We start from the raw sequence: 20,958 nt of genomic DNA on the forward strand, positions 1-20,958 counted from the left end.
CACGGGCCACAAAGTGTCCAGGAGGAGCCAGCCACTGAGAGCCACCCAGCTCCCACCCACCTCTTACCGTCCAATCTCCGAGCAGACCTTGGAGTCAGCGGCGACTGCAGCGTGGGCAAAGGCCTGGGAGCCGCAGTGGGCATGGTGGCGAGAGAGGACCACGGCGGGCACGATGATGGCTAGGGCCAGCCCCAATCCCAGAAGGACCATGCTGACCGTGGCCCTGCGTCCCTGGGCCATGGCTCTGAGGTCCAGGGTGGAGAGAGAAGGCAGATAGACAGACAGATGGGTAGATGAATGAACAAGATGGGCAGATAGACTCACAGGTGATTGGACAGATGAACAAATAGATGGAGGCCAGAGACAGACAAACAAATGGATTGACAGTCCAGATAGCTGGACAAAAGATAGTAAGAGAAGGTTGGACAGAGACGGGATTACAGACGGTGGACAGACAGGTTTACCAACGAACAGAGGCACCCAGAGGACAGGTGGGTGTATGGACGGACAGCTGGCGATGGCAGGGCTGCTGCCCGACTCTAACGCTTGCTATGAGAGGCAGAGCTGGCCACACGCCTGAACTTCCAGTTTTCAGTCCCTGTTCTTGGCCCTGGCGGGAGGCCAGGGACCAGGGCGTTTGTGGGGAGTTTTCCTTCCAGAAAGGAGAAAGCAACCGCCGTTAACTCCCTCATTCCCGCAGCCTGCCCCCTGCAAGCCTTGATGATACCAACACCCCTCCTCCCCAGGGCTATCCCAACCCACGTGCTTGAGGACTTGGCGCCTACTGCCCACAAGACAGCTGGGGTGCAGGATGCCCAGAGCCCCCACGGCCATTCTCCAGTTCCCAGCAAAGCTAGGACAGCAGGGTTCAGGCCTGCCTGCCCAGTCCCCTCCCCTGGATCAGGCTCAGAGAGACAAGGGGGCCAGAGTGGCACCCCGACTCCTGCCTTCTTGGTGTGACCCTGCCCAGCAACAGCTTGCCCTAGTATCCTCAGAGTCAGAGGACAGTGGAGATGTTTGGGACACAGAGGTAGGGCTGAAGGGGGCCAGAGACTGAGGGAGGGAGGACCTAAGGCGATGTCACTCAGGACCCAGGTTCAAGTCCCAGCTCAGCCACAGCCTAGCCAGGGAACAAGGGTGCTAGGAAGGGGTTCAGCTTCCCAATCTGCATCAAACACCCAGGACTACAAGACATCTATGTGAGGAATGCAGACAGGGTCTGCATCCAGCCCTTGGCACCCACTACCCCTGGGGCCCGCTGTCCTAGAAATGCCACCATGGGCCTCCAGAGAGTAAGGCTGCCCTCCCATCTGCCTCTCTGCCCTTCCTTGGCAATGTGTCTGCTTCCCTGTGTCTGTGGTGACAGTGCCTCCTCTCCTGGGGACACTGGCCTAGGCCCTCCCTTGCCCAGACCTCAGGGTGTCCAACAGGGAGGCTGCTGGGGGAGAGGGGACCCTTTGAGTCCCCTCTTGACCAGGCTCACAGGGGCACAGGGTGCAGGGGCCACAGGCTGGACTCCCACTCACAAAGCCCCCATGCCCCCCCACCCCGTATGTCCTCTGTCTTCCTTCCCAGCTGAGCACTGCCCTCCCCAGGCCTCTCTACACCTCCTGGTAGAGCAGAGAAACCATGCCCATTCAGCGACACAGACTGCTGGGCTCTGTCCCAAGCTTCTTGTCAGCCTGGACAGGCTCTCTAGTAGGCCCGTTCCCACAGCTGCCTTGTGGGATGGGGAGGGCTGTGAGCGCCTTTTCCTGCCCCCACTATCCCCCACAGCACAGTGACATTGCTCAACCAGGAAACAAAGTGCATTCCTGGGCCAGTGCCAGCCCACCCGCTAGGAGGCAGGGGCGGCAGAGACAGCAGGTCTGAGGCATCAGGAGTGGGACATCCCCCCTCCTCTCCCCAGCCATCCTGGTCAGGCTGAGGCCAGGGTGCGAGGGCTGGAGGAACAAAGGCCCAGGAAAGGAAGGAGCATCAAGGTAGGCCTGGCTAGAGATGCGGCTGGGGAGGCTTAGCTGAGAAGGGTCCTGAGTATCCATGTCCGGAGGGGAGGGGTAGGAGATGATGGGAAGGAAAGAGAGAGGAAAGCAAGTCCCTCAGCACCTGAGGGAGGCTTCAGCTGAGCCCGTGGGGTCTGGGGAACTGGATGCACTCTGCCCACATGTGGGAGCCCAAGGAGCTTCACCTCCAGCAGGAACAAGACCAGCCCCTCAGGCCTCAGTCTTCTCTTCTGCAAACAGGGCTATGGCCTTTCCTCTGGCACCAAAATGAAGGCTGAGGAGGTTTGCACACCCCAGCAGCCCAGCCTCCATCCTGTCTCCGGGGGACCCCAGCAGTACTACCCTCTGGGGCTCAGGGCCCAGGCTGCAGATATAAACCCCATTTCCTTGTGAGCACTTTGGAAAAACCGGGTTTTCCTGCCTTGTGAAGGAGAGCCCAGACCTGGTCTCCCCTGGCCTCTGTGCCCCTGGTCTCAGGGGTTCCCACTCATGTTCACTGGTCAGGGGGACATCTGGCCATCAGGTTGTGACACCCCCTCCCCTGCTCACCCCCTCTAGCCTTTCACAGCTCCTCACATCAGGCATCACAACCGAGTGTAGGAGACAAGTTAGCAGACCCCAAGGGAGGGCAGGAGGGGCTGGCCTGTGGTGGAGGGGGCAGGGTGCTGTGGCCCACTGCCCCTCCAGGCCCCGCTCCTGGGCTGCATTCTCTGGCTGCCCGCCAGTCCAGCTCTGACCCTCAGGATCTGGGGACCTTTTCCAGCTCACTGTTCCCTGAGAACTGGGCCTCTTTCTGGAGCTGATCACAGCTTGAATTTCATTCTATTCTAGGTTTGTGCTTGGAAAATCCCCCGGAACCTGACTCTGACTAAGAAGTTTTGCTCCAGCCTCTTGCCCAATCCCACTCTTCAGACCTCAGGTTCACTTCCATGTGTCCTCCACAGTGTGAGCGGGGGGCACCCACCAGGCTGAAGAGGTAGCAGAGTTGACAAGCTTTTTCTGCTGGGTGCACTCTGGCCGAGTAAACTCCGGGGCTGTGACACCCCCTGGTGGTTAATGCTGGGAAGTGCCACTGTCCGGGCCAGAAAAGCGGCGACCTGGCCCCTGAAGCTCAGGGTACCGAAGGATAATGTTTGGTATGGGTCTGCCCCGCCCCTCACCCACCCTCCCACTGGGCTCTCATGAAAATTCTGAGGCTAGCTCCAGCACCTGAGGGGTAAAGACCTCTGAATCCCACCTCTTCACCCTTCCCCACCTGACAGCTCCATTTCACACACACAGGATGCTGAGGTTCAGGGATATGGCAGCCTGGTTGGCAAGGCTGCCCAGAGCCTGATGGTGTGGCCCCCATTTATTGCACTGCTTTGTCACTCGCAGGGGAAGCAAATCCCCTCAAAGTCCCACTTTGGTCCCAGAGGACATCTCATCCTTAGGTCGCCAGTCAGCCTTGCCCGCCCTGAGTACTCAGTAGCCAGCAGGCTCCCCGCCTTTCCTGGAATCTGAGGCAGCTGCCCAGCCACCAGCCGTGTGGACAATGGCCTGTACCACAGCAATGAAGTTGGAAGTGACCTCAGCGTGGTGGTGCCGGGTCTTCAGGGCTGCAACCACCGCCTGGAGGTGGGAGGGGATAGAGAGGCCTCAGCAGGGCTCAAGATGCCATGCGAACCACACAGACCCACACTGAAACACACAGGTAGTGCCATTTCTGCCCCAGTGGCCAGGAAGAGCAAGTTGGGGGCAGACGGTCCTATTGGGTCTCACCGGAGCAGGTAGACTGACTCACATCCCACAGGGGTTCAAGATGGCCCAGGCAGTAGGTGTGAAGGTATCTGCCCCAGGCAGAGGGGCAGTCTACTCCATGATGACTCAGGAGATCCAGGCCTCCCTCCCAGGACACCTTGTGACCCCCACCTTGTGACTATTTCTTTGACTCTTTACCCACCTGGTCAGTGTCTTTCTCCAGGGTCGTGGTGTTAGGCAGAAGCTGGTTGTGCAGTCGGGGCTCCTCTACTGCCCGCTTCAAATCGTAGCCAAACCACAGGCTATGGATGATGGTCTGGGGGTGGCAGGGGGGGCGGTGAGGGGGTCAGTGTGGTCCAGGGACAGGGGCTGGGGGGATAAATGGGTGATACCTACCAGCGCAGTGGCTGTGGTGATTTTCGTGCCCCCGGAGGCACCCACCACCATGCGGACCTGGCCATCCCGGCCCACGATGATCGCTGGACACATGGATGAGACTGGCTGCTTCCCTGTGATCACCAGGTGGATGGGTGGGGACAGAGATGCTGGTCAGCTGCCTGCCCAGGACACCAGCCCTCTCCCCACCTGAGCCCCCTGCCCCACACCTGGTTTGATGAAGTTGGCTGGTGAGGGGGGCACCCCGAACTGGTTGGTGATATTGGGGGAGCTGAAGTCATCCATTTCATCATTGAAGAGGATCCCACTGACCCGTGATCGTACCTTAGAACCGAACCTGAAGACCAGCTGAGTCAGCCAGCTATGGCGAACCCAGCCCCACCCTGCCCAGCCCCTACCCACCCCCCAAAGCTCCGGCTCTCTCCCGGTGAGGCTGAGGGTACATGTTCTACCAAGGTGGGGCCTCAGTTCCCACAATGAAAGAGGTCGATGGAGCCCCCTTCTAGGACATGCAAGCAGCCCCCAGACCACCCAGGTCACCCGGCAGCCCCTACTGGAGGTTGATGGTGCTGGTGGCCGACACAGCGCTGCCGTCCTCTGCGACCACGGACAGGTGGGCAGTGCCACCATCATCAGGCGTGTAGAACTCAGGCTCATAGTAGGGGAACGGGTGAGTGGTATCATCAGAGATCCGGGCCCGGAGCTGGGCAGCAAAGAACTCGGAGCTCATGTTGCGGACCACCTGCCGAGACCCCAGAGCTGGCCTGAGGAGGTGGGGGGGGGTGGGGAGGGGGCACAGGCTTGTGCCAGCAGCTCTTGGGAAGCCCCCAACATGGCCCTGACCACAACCCTCCTGCACCCTCAACATCACATGGCCCTCTGAACCCCTCTTTCCAGCCTTTGTCTGTACTGCAGTCCAGAAATTCAGTATTTATCTGTCCACCCACAACACCCCACTCTTGCAGCATTCAATCATTCATTCATTCATGGAGCTTGTGCTGTGTGCTTGGATCAACAGGGAACAGACGTACAGATCCCAGCCCTCCTGGCAGGGAAGACCAAGGCAGGCAGGGACATGTTGGAAAGAACAAGCCAGGTAAAGGGGATAGGGAGGGATGAGGTGGGGACCAAGTGGTCAGGGAGGGCTTCTCAGAAGAGGTGGTATCTGAAAAGAGCTGTGAATGTGGCCTGAGTGATAAAATGCAAAGGCCCTGAGGCAGGCCTGGAGTGATAGAGGGTGAATAGGGTCAAGGTGGTAGAAAATGTCAACAGGGGCTGATCCTATAAGTCTTCATAAGCCCTATAAGGACTTTGGCTTTTGCTCTGAGCCACCTGGTCCTGGGACAGAAGAGTGACCACACTGGTAAGTCACAGGACCCCTCTGGCAGCTATGTGAAGGTATAAGGGTAGAACCCAACTGGGAGGCTATGACATCAGACATCAACCATGTGAGAGATGGTAGCTGGCCCAGCTGGGAGAGAATCAATGGCCCCAGTGTCTTCAATCCAGAGTGCCCATTAGCTGAGGAGATGAACACTGCAGATGGCCAGTGTAGGAGACAGTCAAGAGCTTGATTTTGAACAGGTGCCCTTGGGACCCTGAAGAGCCTGTCTCAGGTGGGTGGTAGACCTACATGTGGGCAAGATCAGGCTGAGGGATAAACATGGAGCCATTAGCTTCTGGTGGCTGCTTAAAGCCATGAGTCTGGGGGCACCTGGGTGGCTCAGTTGGTTGAGCATCTGACTCTTCATTTGTGGCTCAGGTCATGATTCCAGGGTCATGGGATTGAGCCCTGCATCGGGTTCTGTGCTGAGCATGGAGTTTGCTTAAGATTCTCCCTCTCTCTCTCTCTCTCTCTCTCTGTCCCTCTCCCCAGCTTGTGTGCTCTAAAAAAAAACACAAGCAAAAAAAACAAAAACAAAAACAAAACAAACAAATAAACAAACAAAAACTTAAAAAAAAAAGCCATGACCCTGAATAGGGTCCCCACAGTGGTGAGGACAGAGAAAGAGGAGAGTAGATGAGATAGGAGCCAACAAGGAAGGCCCCTGGGGACTAAGCAAAGGAAATGCCTCCAGAATTTTCCAGCAATATCCCACAGGGAAAATGTTCAGCCTGAATCTACTCCTAAGAAAACACAAAGTCAAATCCAGGATGTGGAGTGATTCTGCAAGATGACTGCCTTGGGCTTTAAAAATCAGCAAAAGAGCCAAGAGACCTAGTGTAGGCTCAGAGACCAGAGGGACATAAACAGCAACTGTAAGGTATGAGTTAGATGGGCTCTGGACCTAACAACCCTGGGACTGTTGGGAATACAGGTATCTAACAGGTCAAGTCCTCTCAATGTCAGGGAATAGGAGTCCTCAGTTTTAGGAGCGACAACCCAAAGTGTGATATCAGTGACTGACCATCTGATACCCCAAAAAACACATGCATGTTGATAAAGGGGTAGATGGAGGCAGAGAGAGAGGAAGGAAATGTGGCAAAAGCCTACAACTTTGCAAAATGAAAAGCTGAGCAAAGGAGGTGGTAAACTGTGTGAGATGCTGCAGTAGGGTGCCCAAAGGGGAAACTGAGGCTGGACTCAGGGGGCAGGGTGAGGGGCCATGGTGGGGGGGGGTGTGGAGCAAGAAGGGCACAGCCTGATGGGAGAGGACTTGAGAAAGGGACAGAGTGGCCAAGTTTGCTCTGAGCAGAAGCCAAGGAATGGGGTCAGCAGCTGAAGGTTCTGAAGCAACAAGAGTATGATTCTCGCTCCAGAATGATCTGTCTGAAAGGACAGACTGGGAACGCCAGAGGCAGAGCAATGTTGCAGGAGAGACTTGCCGAGTCAGCAAGTGCATGAGCAGAGGAGCTGGCCTTAGCCAGGCCAAATGGCAGATAGGGGTGCGATGCAGCAGCCTCAGGGGTATGAGTCACCGGCTGCAGTCGGGAGTAGTACAAAATGCTCATTGGGGGAAAAAAAAGAGATCCGGGAAAGCAGAGAGGCTGCTGGGCAGCTGAGAGGTACAGGCCAGTGTGAGGGAATCTGCAGGTCTACCGCGGAATGGGTGATCTGAGTAGGTAAGGAGGGAGGTGATGGGAGTCTTGATGGAGGCCCAGCCTGGATCTGGCAGTGAGTGGGTTGGGCTGTGCAGGATCCGGGTAGGGCCTAGGACACATTAGCTCCTGGGTGTGACCACAGAACCAGTGGCCGAGGCCCAGAGCATTGCTCCTCTCCCCCTCAGCCATCCTCCTCATTACCCTTGAGGGTTGCAACGTCCCCATGCATTCCCCACCTCAGCACCGAACACTCCAAACCCTTCCAGGACAAGGGTACAGCCCCCAAGGTGGGAGCACAGACACAGGTAGGGGACACTAATTACTCATTGTCAAGTCTGTCATACTGTGAGCTCCGTGTGGCAGAGGGCCAAACTCGGGCGTCACCAGGCCATCCCAGCACATGGTAGGTCCACCACCAAAGTTGGTGGTGAAAGCATGTGTGAGGCTGGGGTGGTCCCAGGAAGCCCTCCTCGCACATCCATGGCAGGCCCTCCTGCACCCATCACGGGCCACCCCCTGCCTCTTACCTCCATCATATTGACAAACTTGGGGTCCCCAAGCAGGGTCCTCTTGGCATAGGCAAACCGGAAGGCCTCCACGATGCGGTGGTAGGTGAGACCCTTCTGTTCGGGTGTCTCCACACTCGCTGGGGAGAAGTTGTACCCTGGTTGAGCAGAGATGGGGGCATGTTGGCAGTCCCAGGGCCCTCTGCCGAGACAGCTGGGTGGCCCAGGGTAGGCTCACACCTCCCTGAATCACTTGGCCCAACTTGAGAAGGGGAATGTTTAATAAAAACCAGTGGACACTTTGGAGGAATGTAAGACTGGAATGAGTAAGGGACCCCTGGGCCTGGGATGACCACTTAGATTTACCAGATGTGTCCTCTGGACCAGCATGGCTATTCCCACCCCAGGACACTGCTCCGTACCTTTTTAGCTCCCAACCATTCCTCCTCCTCCTCCAGCCCCTGATCATCGCCCCTCACAGCCCTGGTCACTCTGCACCACCTCTTGAGGAGCCACGGTGGGAGGGCTCACCCTTGAGGATGTTGAGGATGAGAGCCAGCACCGGCCCACTGAGTGGGGCACTGGGCACGTAGAGCTGGGCGTCCCCGAGGCTGATGTTCAGTGGCTGCTCTATCAGCTCAGCACGGTAGTTGTTCAGGTCCTTGGTGGTCATAATGCCCCCTGCAATGAGACAGCAGCTCAATGGGTGGACACAGGGATGGGGGCCCCCAATCTGAGGGGAGCACAGGACCATCACGCTGAAAGCCCTGCCCACTCTTGAGGGCCCCCCCTCCTCCCCCTCCCCACTGCCCCATCCGCCAGTCCCTCTGTGCTCCCTGATGATACCACCTCTCCACTGCCAGGCTCAGGCCATCTGCCCTCTGTCTGCCCCACTGGCCTCCAGGTCTGCCTTCTCTCCTCTTGGCGGCCAGAGAGTCTTCTCTAAGTGGAAAGTATCTGCTCCCATCTCTCCCCTGCTCAGTCCCATCCTCCAGTGACTACTAATGGGTGAAAGGAGGCTCTTTAATTCTACAGGGAACTGGCTCCAGAAAGACCAAGTATTTATAGGCTAATTTCCTGCCTCAGTGGTAAAGGCCAACATGCTAATCACTCTCTTCTGTGTCTCTGACAAAAATAACAGCAGGAAGAAATCCACAGCTGGGGAGGGAGAGGCAGCACCAGGCTTCTTGGCTGAAAGTCATGAGAACTTGTCTCTACTTGCAGCCCCTCCAGTGCCTCTCTCACCAAGCCCACCCTCATCCACTGTGACCCTCAGGGATAACTAAAGCTCATCCTCTCTGGGCCTTAGCCTATTCCCTCTGCCAGGAAGGCTCTTCCTCTCTCCAAGCTCATCTGTAGCTCAGGTACCACCTCCTGCTTGGGGAAGTCCCCTCAGATCTGCATTTCAATGCTTCCTCAGCTCCAGTTCCAGCCTAGACCTTCATTTAACTTACAGAGGACTTTCCCTCCTGAACTGCACTGTCTCTCAGTTTTGACCTAACCAAGATCTATGGATCTATGTGGCCTGTCACTGACTGCAGACATATCTGTGACCACCCCCCCTCCAGGCACTGCCTGAGGGCCCAGTGCCCAGGTCGGACATGACCAGAGGACCTAAGTCCTCTGAGCTCTGGCTCAGAGCTCCTGCTGCTGAGTTCCTTGCCTAGGGTCCCTGAGGTTGCCCACTTACCAGCCGCCTGGATGTCCTTGACAATCTGGGCTGTGAGGCTCCCGTTGTAGAAGGCCTGGGCTCCCTCCAAGGCCAGCGTCTCGTATGTGTTGGCCAGCTGCGGCATGGTCAGTCTGTCCCCCTCCCGCAGCACCTTCCCATCCCGGCAGAACACCTCACTGGGGCAGAGGGGTTCCCGTGAGGCAGGCAGGCAGGGTGGATTCGGCCAGCCATTCCCACCCAACCACACAGGAGATCAAAGGAAGGGCAGTGAGCACCTGTCCACAGGTGAGTCATCCTCTGGTGTCCAGCCAATGCTTCCTAGAGTCCCTTGCCACTCAGGACTCACAAGCCGGGACCCCAGGCACCAGGCTCAGAATGTGATCCCACACACATTGGGAAAGGCTTTTATATCCTAGACCTCATCCCTCTGCCAGTCATTCATGGCATGCAGGGACCTTGGGTCACATCTGCCCAGCCTGTGCCCCAGGGCAGGCCAGCACCCACAGACATACCACAGTGCAGGCTGTTCCTCGATGACAGCCCTGTTTTTCTCCAGGGCTACTGCCAAGCCCTTCCCCACAGGGAAGCCCTGGCGGGCCAGCTGGATGCTGGGTTGAAAGAGGTGAGCCCAGGGCAGCCGCCCATGCCGCTGGTGGGCCAACTCATAGCCTCGGATCTCACCGGGAACTGCCACCGACAGCCCCCCTGCAGAGGGACAGGAAGACAGTGGCTCCAGTCAGGGGACATCAGGAGGGGTGTTCTCCCTCAGCAGCAACCTAGGCACAGTCTCCAGATGGGATCAGTGAGGTTTAGGAAGGAAATGGAATTGTCATATGTGGACTCCGCTGGCAAGAGTGTAGATTGGCCAGGGATATGTGACAAGGCCACAGTCCTGCTGTCCCAGGACTAGATGTCTGCCTCTGCAGGTGCTACCAGGTTTGAAATCCTGTGCCAGGCCCACAGTTGCACAACAAGACTGTGGGGAAGCCAGACCCCTACCATCTCTTAGTCTGAGCCTCCTAGCCCACAAGGCCTCTCATCCCATAAGACTCAAGGGGTCCACCGGAACCCACCAAAGTCCCCAGGGCAAGCCCAGGCCACCCTCGACACTAAGCCAGTTCCAAGGCAAGGCCTCTACCTTCCTCCCTTCTACTGTCCCAGACCCAGGACCTGAGCCCGACCCCCTGCCCTATATGTACCCTCACTGGGTTTCAGTTTCCCCATCTGACCATAAAGAGTTTTGTCTCTTGCAGCTGACCTTAGAGGAGCCCACAATTCCACTGGAAACAGACTCCTGGACCCTGCTCCCCACCCACCCCCACGGCCCACTATGCCCTAAGCTGGGCACTGATACAGAAAGGCCCTTGCTCCCAGACACCTTCTTGCTTTCACCCCTGGATGACCAGGGCCATTTCAGCTACACTCAGGCTAGGTGACTGCAGCTCTGGAACTACCTCTCCCATCCTGAGGTTGGGCACAAGGTTCTGAGAGCCAGGTTGTTATGGTCTGCATGTCTGCACATTTCAGAAGGTCTGACACCCGGCCCATGATTCCTGCCACCTTAAAAAAATAATGCTGCCCTGATCTTGGGCTAATAGGTCTCAGACCACCCTGCTAACCAAGGTCACCAGTGACCCCCACACTGCCAGACCAGGGTCCTCTCTCAACTTTACCTTACTTAGCCCATCACTCCTCCAGGGTCACCTCTGCATCCCACATGCGAGGCTCTGTTAGGGTCTCCTCTGTCTACACTCACCGTATTGGTGACCTCCCCCAGGTCAGGGCTTCAAATTTCATGTATGTGCTGCCAGTTCTAAATTTACTCTCTGGCCTGGCCTGCTCCCCCGATGGCCTGATCTGAGGATGCACCTGCCCATGAGAAAGGCATCTCAAACTTAACACACTCAAAACCCAACTCCGGACTGTCACCCAAACCCACTCCCCCACAGCCTTGCTGGCCTCTATTAGGGGCACCCCATGCTTCCAGGTGCAGATCAAAGACCAGGGGTCATCCAGGACTCTTGGTATAGGAGTTGGTGTCACACCCGACCTCTCAGCAAATGCACAGGCTCCACCTTCTAGGTATGTTGAATACCAACCACCTCCCAACACCCTCATCTCCCCGTGGTCATCGTGGTGACCTCCTGACGGGTCACCTGATGGGCAGGCGGCTTGCTCCCTGACCCTTCTGCAGCTGCCCAAGGGGTTCAGCCAGACGTAGGCCAGATCTACCCCCACAAACACCCCAGGGGCCACTGCTACCTCTCTTGGACAAGAGACAGGGTCTTCACAATGACCCATAAGGTCTGACACCACCTGAGCCATTCTGACCCTGGGGTCGCCCATTGCAGCCTTGCTAGTTCCCGCAGTTCTTTGTCCCATCTTCCCATGTGGGTCACTTGCTCTTCCCCCAGACACCTGCACAGCTATCCTCACCCACTCCAGACCCTGGGTCTTTGCCCAGACACCTCCCCCGTGACCAGGCTACACTTGGTGAACTGCACGCCTTCCAGCCCTTCCCACCTCTGCTGTTCACGGATTTTATCTGTTGCCTTTGTTTTGTCCCCAGGCTTGGGGAACAACCCCTGACATTTTAAGAGATTCCCAATAAGTCCTCGTTAAATAAGTGAATTCCGAGCATCCACAAGGTGCTAAGTCTGTAAGATTCCAGCAATCACACTGAATGATTTCATTTCTACACATTCTGAGTCTCCCAGGGGATATAAAAATTCAAAGAGGCTGTATGTTGGAGGAGACTCCAACGGGGCTGCTCACAGGGCCTCACCCAGGGCCCCAGCCCGAGGGGCAGAGCCTGCAACTGGGGATCAGACCTGCTATGGCCAACAGCCCCCTCGTCCTGCCTCTAATCTCCTATCCTGCTTTCCTCCTATCCTCCTTTTGGGTCCTTGGAGCAGCAACCCCTGTTGGCCACTGGCTTCCCCTCAGCTGCATGGGGAGGTTGGGGGCCTCTTCTCTGCATGAAGGCCTTGTTAAAAAAGATAGACTCGGCTGCGTTTTTGGAGCTATCTCCACAAAATGAACGAATAAATGAAAGTCTTGGATGCCTTTGAAAAATTCAGGACTTTGACAGCCCAGGTTCAATTTGGGCCTCAGCACCATCCAGCTGTGTGACCTCAGTTGGTTTGCATGACCTCTCTGGACCTATAAAATAAGAATCAACACAGCACTTCCCCTGACTCCCAAGCATACAGGGAGGATTCAAGGGGCCCATTGGTGAAAACAGCTAAGCAGCATGCTGGCCCCAGTGCCCCCCGATATGTGCAAGCTGTTGAAATAATAATTATTCTCTCCATGCCCTAGCACCCTGGAGAGGCCTGAGTGGAAATAACAGAAGCTCCATGTCTTCACCCTCGGGAGGGTGTTGTCAGTCCAGGAAGGGTTGGATGGGAAGGGTGCATATCAGCACTGCCAGAACTGTCCTCAGCATCAGACAGGGGCATGCCCATGCCTTCCTGGCAGCTCACCCCAGCTCTGCACCCACACCTGAACTTGCACCTCACCTTTCTGTGACTGCTCCGGGCTGTTGAACATGCCTTCGGAGGCCAGCCCAGGGGCCACCTCACGGGCGTTGATGATCTCAACTTTTCCTAGAAGGAGAAGAAGGTAGGCAGTCCAGACCAACACCAACCCCTCACCCCGTGTGAGCCCAGGGGCCACCCAGCTCTGCTTGCCCCCAGCCCACATCCAGCCTGAGATGGACAGCCCCTGCCAATTACCTCCCCTACTCCCCGTGGGCACTCACGCGTGGTGCTGTTGTAGATGGTGAGGAACAGGCCACCCCCGATGCCCATGCTGTGGGCGTTCATGAGCCCCACACACAGCAGGGCCGCAATGGCAGCATCCACCGCCGAGCCACCGTCCCTCAGCATGTCCCTACCGGCAGCAGGTGGTGGGGAGTGAGCACCTGCGGGCTCCCCAATCCCCCCGACACATGCACACTGCCACCCAACTCCACCCTTTCTGGCCATACTGCCCAAAGGAGGATGGAAGAGGAAACTGTAGTTTTGGCTTTTACATGTCACTCTAAGACCAATGGGCTTATATGTTCTTCCTTTCAAGCAAACAGATGTGCATGACGTTTATAATAGAAAGAAAACGGAAAAACGTTACTTTTTATTAGCAACCTTTTTTGTCTGTTTACGTCTTTTGGGAACTGATCTTTGTACATAATGTGAGATAGGGGTCTAAAATAGCATAAAACAGCAGTTTATCCAAAGGCACAGAGGTCTGAGGAAAGGGACCCAGCTGGGCACCAGGAAATCCACATCCTGCTCTTGGAGTCAGTGTCCCCTTCTGCCCTGACCAGAGGCTGCTGTGAAGGTCCAAGGAAAGGACAGGCAGCTCCATGTGCATCAGACACCCCTTGTCCGGGTAGCTCGTGTACAGACGGGGAAACTGAGTCTCAGAGGGATGAGGATCTTGCCCAGATCCACTTCCGGTGGTCCTCCTGTATTCCCACGCCCTGCCTGCTCACCTCCCAATCTCTGAGCAATACTTGGCATCTGTGGCCACAGCTGCCCTGGGGTAGATGTGGCTCTGTGGCTTGGAGGTCAAGAGCAGGCAAAGGCACAGGATGATGATGAAGATCACTAGGACCACGGCCAGCAGGGCCAGCACCACATACCGCTTCTTCATGGCTCTGCAAATACCTGTTGTTTGGGGTCAGGGGGGAGGGCTGGTGGTTAACAGGGTCAGGGGACTGCCACTGGCCTGGCCTTGGGCACATCCTGACCCTCACCACACAGGGCACAGCCAATAGTCAAGCCTCAGAAACATGTCCCTGGGGGCACCTGGGTGTCTCAGTCGGTTAGGCTTCCAACTTCGGCTCGGGTCATGATCTCACCATTCATGAGTTCTAGCCCCGCATGGGGCTCTGTGCTGACAGCTCAGAGCCTGAAGCCTGCTTCAGATTCTGTGTCTCCCTCTCTCTCTGCCCCTCCCCCGCTCATACTCTGTGTGTGTGTCTCTCTCTCTCAAAAATAAATAAACATTAAAAAAAAATTTTTAAAGAAAAAAATATGTCCCTTTGTTTCCTTCCAGCCCCCGGCCACTTACTCTGCCAGAAACTCCCAGCCCCATCTCTCCCTTCCTAAATTGCCCTGCATATCCTCAAGGCCCCATCCCAGTAAAGACCCCATGTCCAAAAGAAATCTCTCCTGGGAGCCCCCAGATTCCATGTGTCCCACAGTCAGAGCCACTGCCAAGCAGGGAACTCCACCGGGAACAAGCTTGGCCTGATCCCTTCTGTGACCCCCCACCTCAGCCCAGAGCCAGACACCATCCATGGGCCCCCAGAGTGGCCTGCCACAGACCGTGGGGTTCGGCTTCCATTGTACCCTCAAAAAGGACACCCACAATCTCCTTGTAAAATTGTCAGACAAGCTGCCATGGGGCAGGGGCCTACCTTTCTCAGCGGATGGAAGCCCCACACCTTGCCTGGGGAGGTGGCCACAAAAGCCGGGAGGGCTTGGCTGAAACAGCTAGGGAAATAACTGGGGTCTCCCTCACAGACAGTAGGAGCTGGTGTCCGCAGAATCTGCTCCAGACAGACACCTTGATCAGGCAGCCTCTTTGCTCTCCTGAAAATCAAGATAGTGTACCTGAAACAGGCCTCCCCAGGGAGGTCCTCCCAGGGAGCTCTGTGAGGTTCCTCCGGCCCAGATGAACTCTGGAGTCGAAGAGGAGGCTGTCCGACCCTCCCACATTTGTGTGAAATCTCCAGTCACAGCCGAGAGGGGGTTTGCCCAGAGCAAGGCCCGAGTTGGGTGGTGTGAATGTCATGTGACAAAGTGGTGAAGCCCACGTGGGCCAGGCCAAGGAGACGGGGTATGCAGGCTCTCAAGCCAGCTCGTCCCATCTGAGTCTTGCCCCTCGTCTGATGTGGGGCCTTGGGCAAGTCACTGACTACATGTCCAGTGGGAATGACAGAGGCATCCTGCTTGGGGATGTTGTAGAAATGAAGTGGATTGGAAAGCGTGAAGTGCTAGGTGAGTGTTGGCTATAATTGCCATCAGCTAGTAGGGTGACGCCCTGGAGGCCGGCGGTGCAGAAGGAAGCTGGTCAGCCACCTGCTCACTGTTTCCCTGTTGACTCCTTTCCAGGCCATGCAGGGAGGGACAGCAGTGAGCCTTTGGGCTCCTGTGGCAGTGACAGCGGACAAAGGGTGTGACCCCCACAAGGAAGGAGAGGTGTGAGGACAGTGGCAATCTCCGTTACCTCCGAAAGGTGAGTGTCGGCCAATAAGCCCCAGGCTGGGATGCCTCTGGTTCACCTCGTCTCTGTTCAGGGGTCTGAGCTCCAGGGCCAGACACAGTGTCCCAGAGATGGTCTAGGAGTGGAGTCTCACTTGCACGGAGCCTGGGAGGGGATAGCCCTCCCACATGGGGGGCCTCCAGAAGCCAGCATGGAAGGGCTTTCCCCTCCCAGGCTCAGTGGGCAGCCACACAGCAGACCACCACCCTACGTCCCCAGTGGGATTCAAGCCAGCCTTTCTTCTCCATGTTGACTGAATCCAGGCACCACCCTTTGAAGGCTGGACTATAGAGCCTCCTCCCTGCACTCCCTCCTGTCAGTATCACCTGCTCCTCAGTCCTCCAAAAAGCAGCAGAAGGCTCTCTCCAAAGTGCCAACCAGGACTTTCCCCCTACCACTGCTCCAGGGGATAGTCTATGCCCCCGGAGCACACCCTAGAGGCTGGGTCAGGGTTAAGGATTCCCAGCAGAGATAGCTACGCTGGGAGGTGTGAGGGGCCTTGGGAGCTGGGCCAGGAACATGTGGGGTCTGTTTCCAGACACAGAACTTTCCCACCACATGTGGTGGGGGTGGGTGGGGCAGGACAGAAACCAGTGACTCTCTCCCTAGCATGGGCACAGGCACACTTGCCAAGGAGGCCCCCCAGTCCTTGCCCATGGGACACCTTGGGGACATTGTCTCATTTCTCCTGGGCTTGCGGCTGTGAGGTGAGACCGCCCCCCTCACAGCCCTCCTTTCTCCCCTCAGGCCCCTGTGGTGATCCAGACATGACTTCCTAAAGTCTGTACTCCAGCCTCCCCTGTCCATCCATCTGTTTGTCCATCCATCCGTCTACCCAAGGACCCAAGTGGGCTTCCAGAGGGACAGGGGGCACCCAGCAAGGTTCAGACTGCCAGGGAGTATGGGGAGGGGTGGGCAATACTGACCCCCATCCCTCCTCCCTGGCCAGGGCAGCAAAGACACCAGCCCAGACCCTGCAAGCAGACATCACCAGCCCTGCGGAAGACACCCTGCTGGGGACCGGGCTTCCGTTTCCCAACCCCCCCCCCCCACACACACCCCACATTTTTCCCAAAGACTCACTAAAAGAATGTCTAAGCCCAGAGGTCTGGCTCTCACCCAAATCAGTGTCAGGAAGGGAAACTGAGGCCAGAGAGTAGGTGGGGCACAGCACTTGGCCTCAAACTCCCACACCACTCCTCATGACCCTTGTGGGCTTACCTGAGGCCCGGAGCTGGCAGGGGCCCAGGAAAGCTCCTGGTCCTCGGAAGAAGCTCTAGGCTGGGACACGGCCAGATTTGTCTGTCTGGGAAAATCTGGGCCACAGCTTCAGCCGAACCCCCCCATTCCTAGGAGTGGCCCAGAGCCACGCCTGCAGCCCCTGCAGAGCTCCTCAGGGTGCCTCTGAACTGGGATTGGGATCTGGGGGAGGGCACCTCCAAGGAAGAGCAGAGACAAGAAAGGGGCAGGAGAAGGCAGAACTCTCATGCTCAGAACTCTCATGCTCACCTAGTCCCAGAGCAGGCAAGAAGCTGGCTGGGAGTCACTCAGCAACCCCATGGGACCGTTGAAAGTGTCTAAGCAGGGTGGAGAGCAGGCTGTCCTCTAAAAGGTCCAGTCTGACAGGGAGGACAGCCCCAAGGGCTGACGTTGAGGAAGCAAGGAGACACAGCAGATGGCCTGTCAGCAGATGACTAAAGTTCACACAGCTCTGGGAGGGCCCTGGGTAGGAGATGGGAGGTGTTATGACAGCATGACTTCTGGGCTCCCCAAGGCAGTGGCAGCAGGTGAGGGGTGTGATCCCAACAGGGAAAGAGAGGTGTGGTGCCAGGGGCAAGGAGTCCCCCTCTCTTGGACACAGTTCTCTCCAAAGGGCAGGGTCTCCTGGCGAACACCCCTCCAGCAAGCCCCAGGCTGGGTACACCCCACCCCTGTCAAAGTGTCTGAACTCCAGGGCCAAACACAATGTCCCAGAGATGGTTCCTGAGGCAATGCAGCAGAGGTGCCGCCAGCACCAGACCAGAACCAGGACCTGAGAGCCCTCACCACAGCCCTCAAGCAGATGCCAAGGGTGACTTCCTGGAACACAGCCTGGGGCCTCGCGTCCAGACCGGTTCCACAGCCTATCTGGGAATGTCAGCACCTCGGGCCCAAGAACCCCCCTGAGCAGCCTGGAAAGGCAGGGCCCGGACCGCGCCAGAGCTGGTTCAAGCCACGCAGTCCAACAGTGCACACCTGGCCACTTGATACCCGCACCCAAGTTCCTGCATGTCCCTGACCGGGCCAACAAGGAGATCTCAAGCCAGGAGTAGGTGCATGCCCAGCCCAGGGACCTTGGACACTGCTTTCCATCCCCCTTTGGCCTCCATGTACCAAGAATAAGGATCAGCCACTCCCTGAGTCATTGCTCCATCCCTGGCTTCCTTGCTAGCTGTATGTAGGCTGCCCAGGAGCCCCCACAGTCCCTATCTGTAACACCTCAGCTATGACCACCCTGCAAGGCTGTGGCAGCTGACAGACAGGAAGAGCTATAGAGGTCTCATTGCCCCTATGGAGTATTGCTGCACACTCTGGGTCGCACAGTCAAAACAGGCCTTGTCTTGTTACCCACTGCCCTTGAACAGGCTTGGGATGGAATCCACTGGACAAATGCACTCCCATGAAATCTTCCACGGCCCCGGGACGGGGCGCCATGACTCAGCTCTTTTCCCCTGGACATCACCTGCAGACCAGGGTGACTGAGAAGATGGACAGGGCAGGCTCCAGGGACCAAGGCCCATAACCTGTCCCTGAGGGCTAGCCACCAGCCAGGATGTCAGGGGATTTGTGTTGCAGGCCAGTCAGCTGGCAGGGGTCTAGAGTGGAGAGACACAGGGCTCTGTCCCTAGCCTAAGCCTGCTTAGCCACTTCCTCCTCACCTGGGAAGGCATAAGACATGGCAGTGTCAGCAGCAGCTCGAGGGTAGGAAGAATGTCTGAGCGGGCAGAGGATGGCCCCACCCAACAGGTGATCCCAGGAGGGTCCCAACAGGAAAACCGCATCCTGGGGCAAGGTGAGGGACCAAACACTGTCTGTGACGGAGCACAGATGAAGCCTAGCAGCAGCTGCAGGCCCCAGAGAGGAGAGTCCGGAGGAAAGGTATCTCATTAAAGGCTGTGTCAACAAACACCCGAGGTACAGAACCAAGAACCTTCCTTACGTGGTGAGCGTGTCACGTTTTATTCTGGTCAGCCCCCCAACCCCTACATGCTGAAAAGCGACCTGAGGGGAGTCAGTCTGGGGAAACCATGCCACCCTAGAAAAGGCTGCAGGGGCTGGGCTGAAGAGTCTCCTCCAGACCCCATGGCTCCTGTCCTAGGCACAGAAGATGGTAAGCTCCCCGTCCCCAGGAATGTGCAAGCCTCACCCACCAGAGATACTGACTTTGCCATCAGCACCACCCCCTCCCAATACACACAGACACACACACACACACACACACACGCAAGCTGAACCTAGGCTGAGTGGAACAGGTTCCCAGGATGCATCAGAGAGTGGAGCATGAGGAAGCTTAAGGATTCTCTGTTAATCCTCCAACCCAGTTGTCACCTGACTGTGTCACCACCACCTCAGAGCCACAGTCCTGGTGCACGGTCCTAGACCCATTCACAGACAGGAAACCAAGGCTTAGGTTGAAGCAACTTGCACAAGTTCAGCTGGCCCCCGAGGGAGACATGTGGACCAGCAGGTGGGCCCAGAACCCATGCCCCTGGCCCTAACACCACCAGCATCAAGGAATCGTCCCCATCGCTGACCCCAGGCATGAGAACATAGCTCTCAGCAGCTTCCTGAGCCCTGCCCGCCACTGGACTGGAAGCTTACCATTACCCAGGCCTGGATTTGGGATCTGTCTCCCTTGATGCCCACCCTGGTGGCATAAGGTTGAGAATTAGAAAAAGTCACCTTCCCCAGTACTTGATTACCGCCATGCCAGATACCTGTTGAAATAGCTAGGCATGCCTGCAATGACCACAAGGTGGTGGGCACCCCCTAGAGTTGTGCAATGACCCTTGCACAACTGAGCCGGTTTCAGGCCCCACCATAGCCACAAACCAGATCCTGGAGAGGGGCAAGCATGGCCAGAGGACCCAGCGCCTCAGCCCCCATCATGGGTCCCCTACCCCCCTGCTGCCAGATCCTCCTGGGCCTCAGTTTCCCCATGCTGCACCCCTCCCACTTAATTCCAAAACGTCCCCTTCTTTAGAGCAGTCCAGCAGTTCCACCCGGCCCTCCTCCACCCACCCCACACCTGTGACACAGTGAGCCAGACAGCTTGGACAGGTAGTTTCAACCCCCCTAACCAGACAATAAAAAATCCGAGGCCTCTCCAGCCTGGACCCAGTCTGTGCAGCCCCTCTTCAGGGTCCATTCACACAAGCCCTGTCCCCTTCACCCTGAAGGTCCACTCACTCCCATTATGCAGGTATATAAACTAAGGCTCCAGCCTCTCCAGAGGAAGAGGCCAGCACATGGCAGAGCTGGGACTGGAACCCAGGCTTCCAGACAGATGCTTCTGGGAGGACCTAGCCTGAGCGACCCCAGCCTACAATGTCCAGCAGCTCAGAAAGAATGAGCTGTACTTTGGGGTCACACAGCACTGAGGCACAGCCTGATGCCCCTCCTGGCTCACCTGGCTCTACGCTGGTCCTCCTGCTGCTCTCCAGCACAGAGCTGAGTCCCCAGTGCCCCACTCTGACCCAGCTCCTCCCCTCCCTCCCCCTGCAGCCTGAGTGGAGGGAGGCTTTAAAGGCACAGGAACCTTGCCAGGTGGGAAGAGGGCTGGCTCCTAGCCCTGTCTCTGGGGCTGTGTGACCTGGGACAGCTGCTGGCCTCTTTGAGTCCCAGAAGATCCCCAATCCTGAATGAGAGACCTGAGCTTTGAAGCCTCCGTGGTGCTGAATGAGGCTAGGTTTCAGGCAGAGGTAGGTCAGGCCAGGGGCCCCTGGGAGGAGGTGGGACCCCTCAACTTACAATGTCTAGAGCAGGTTCACGTGGTGCTGGGGTGCAGCCAGATGCCCACCCACTGGGGTTGGGAGTGTAAACCTCTGAATCCCCATCAGGCCTGAGGAATCCTACCTACTCCAGAACTCTAGAGTAGGAGATGCTCCTCCAAACATGTCCTCTCCCTGACCCTTGGGGCTACAGGGGGATTGTGTAGGGACTGTCACTCCAAAGGCCCTGGCCACCTGGACTGAAGGGAGTTACACGACCCAGGGGAGCCTCTCTTCATCCCCGACATTTCTGGGGTCATGAGCGAGAGGGTTGATGGAGGACACACAGCAGTGAG

At 57.1% G+C, this 20,958-nt stretch overlaps 2 protein-coding genes across 5 annotated transcripts in view; both read right to left on the reverse strand.

Moving 5' to 3' along the window:
• The window catches only part of GGT5 (gamma-glutamyltransferase 5), a 44,036-nt gene extending 42,499 nt beyond the window's left edge, over positions 1–1,537 (reverse strand). Inside the window, exon 1 of one of the 4 annotated variants that reach the window (XM_045041234.1) lies at positions 68–1,537. In XM_045041234.1, coding sequence (XP_044897169.1) covers positions 68–240 — 173 coding nt within the window. In that variant the 5' untranslated portion in view covers positions 241–1,537. The remainder of the gene's footprint in view (positions 1–67) is intronic. The other 3 variants (XM_045041233.1, XM_019814704.3, XM_006938633.5) reach the window with 3 other exon arrangements.
• A 1,757-nt stretch (positions 1,538–3,294) lies between these two features.
• Positions 3,295–20,405, reverse strand: GGT1 (gamma-glutamyltransferase 1). Its single transcript, XM_019814705.3, has 14 exons — positions 20,302–20,405; positions 14,785–14,959; positions 13,855–14,029; positions 13,123–13,253; positions 12,881–12,967; positions 9,872–10,064; positions 9,378–9,535; positions 8,219–8,368; positions 7,709–7,845; positions 4,694–4,881; positions 4,349–4,476; positions 4,140–4,252; positions 3,946–4,059; positions 3,295–3,614 (listed from the first exon to the last, which is right to left on the reverse strand). Exons 3-14 carry the CDS (start codon positions 14,013–14,015, stop codon positions 3,468–3,470), a joined length of 1,707 nt encoding a protein of 568 aa, XP_019670264.2. The 5' UTR covers positions 14,016–14,029; positions 14,785–14,959; positions 20,302–20,405; the 3' UTR covers positions 3,295–3,467.
• Positions 20,406–20,958: the final 553 nt, after the last annotated feature.

The sequence above is a fragment of the Felis catus genome, chromosome D3 (assembly GCF_018350175.1).
Source record: "Felis catus isolate Fca126 chromosome D3, F.catus_Fca126_mat1.0, whole genome shotgun sequence".
Classification (NCBI taxonomy): Eukaryota; Metazoa; Chordata; class Mammalia; order Carnivora; family Felidae; genus Felis; species Felis catus.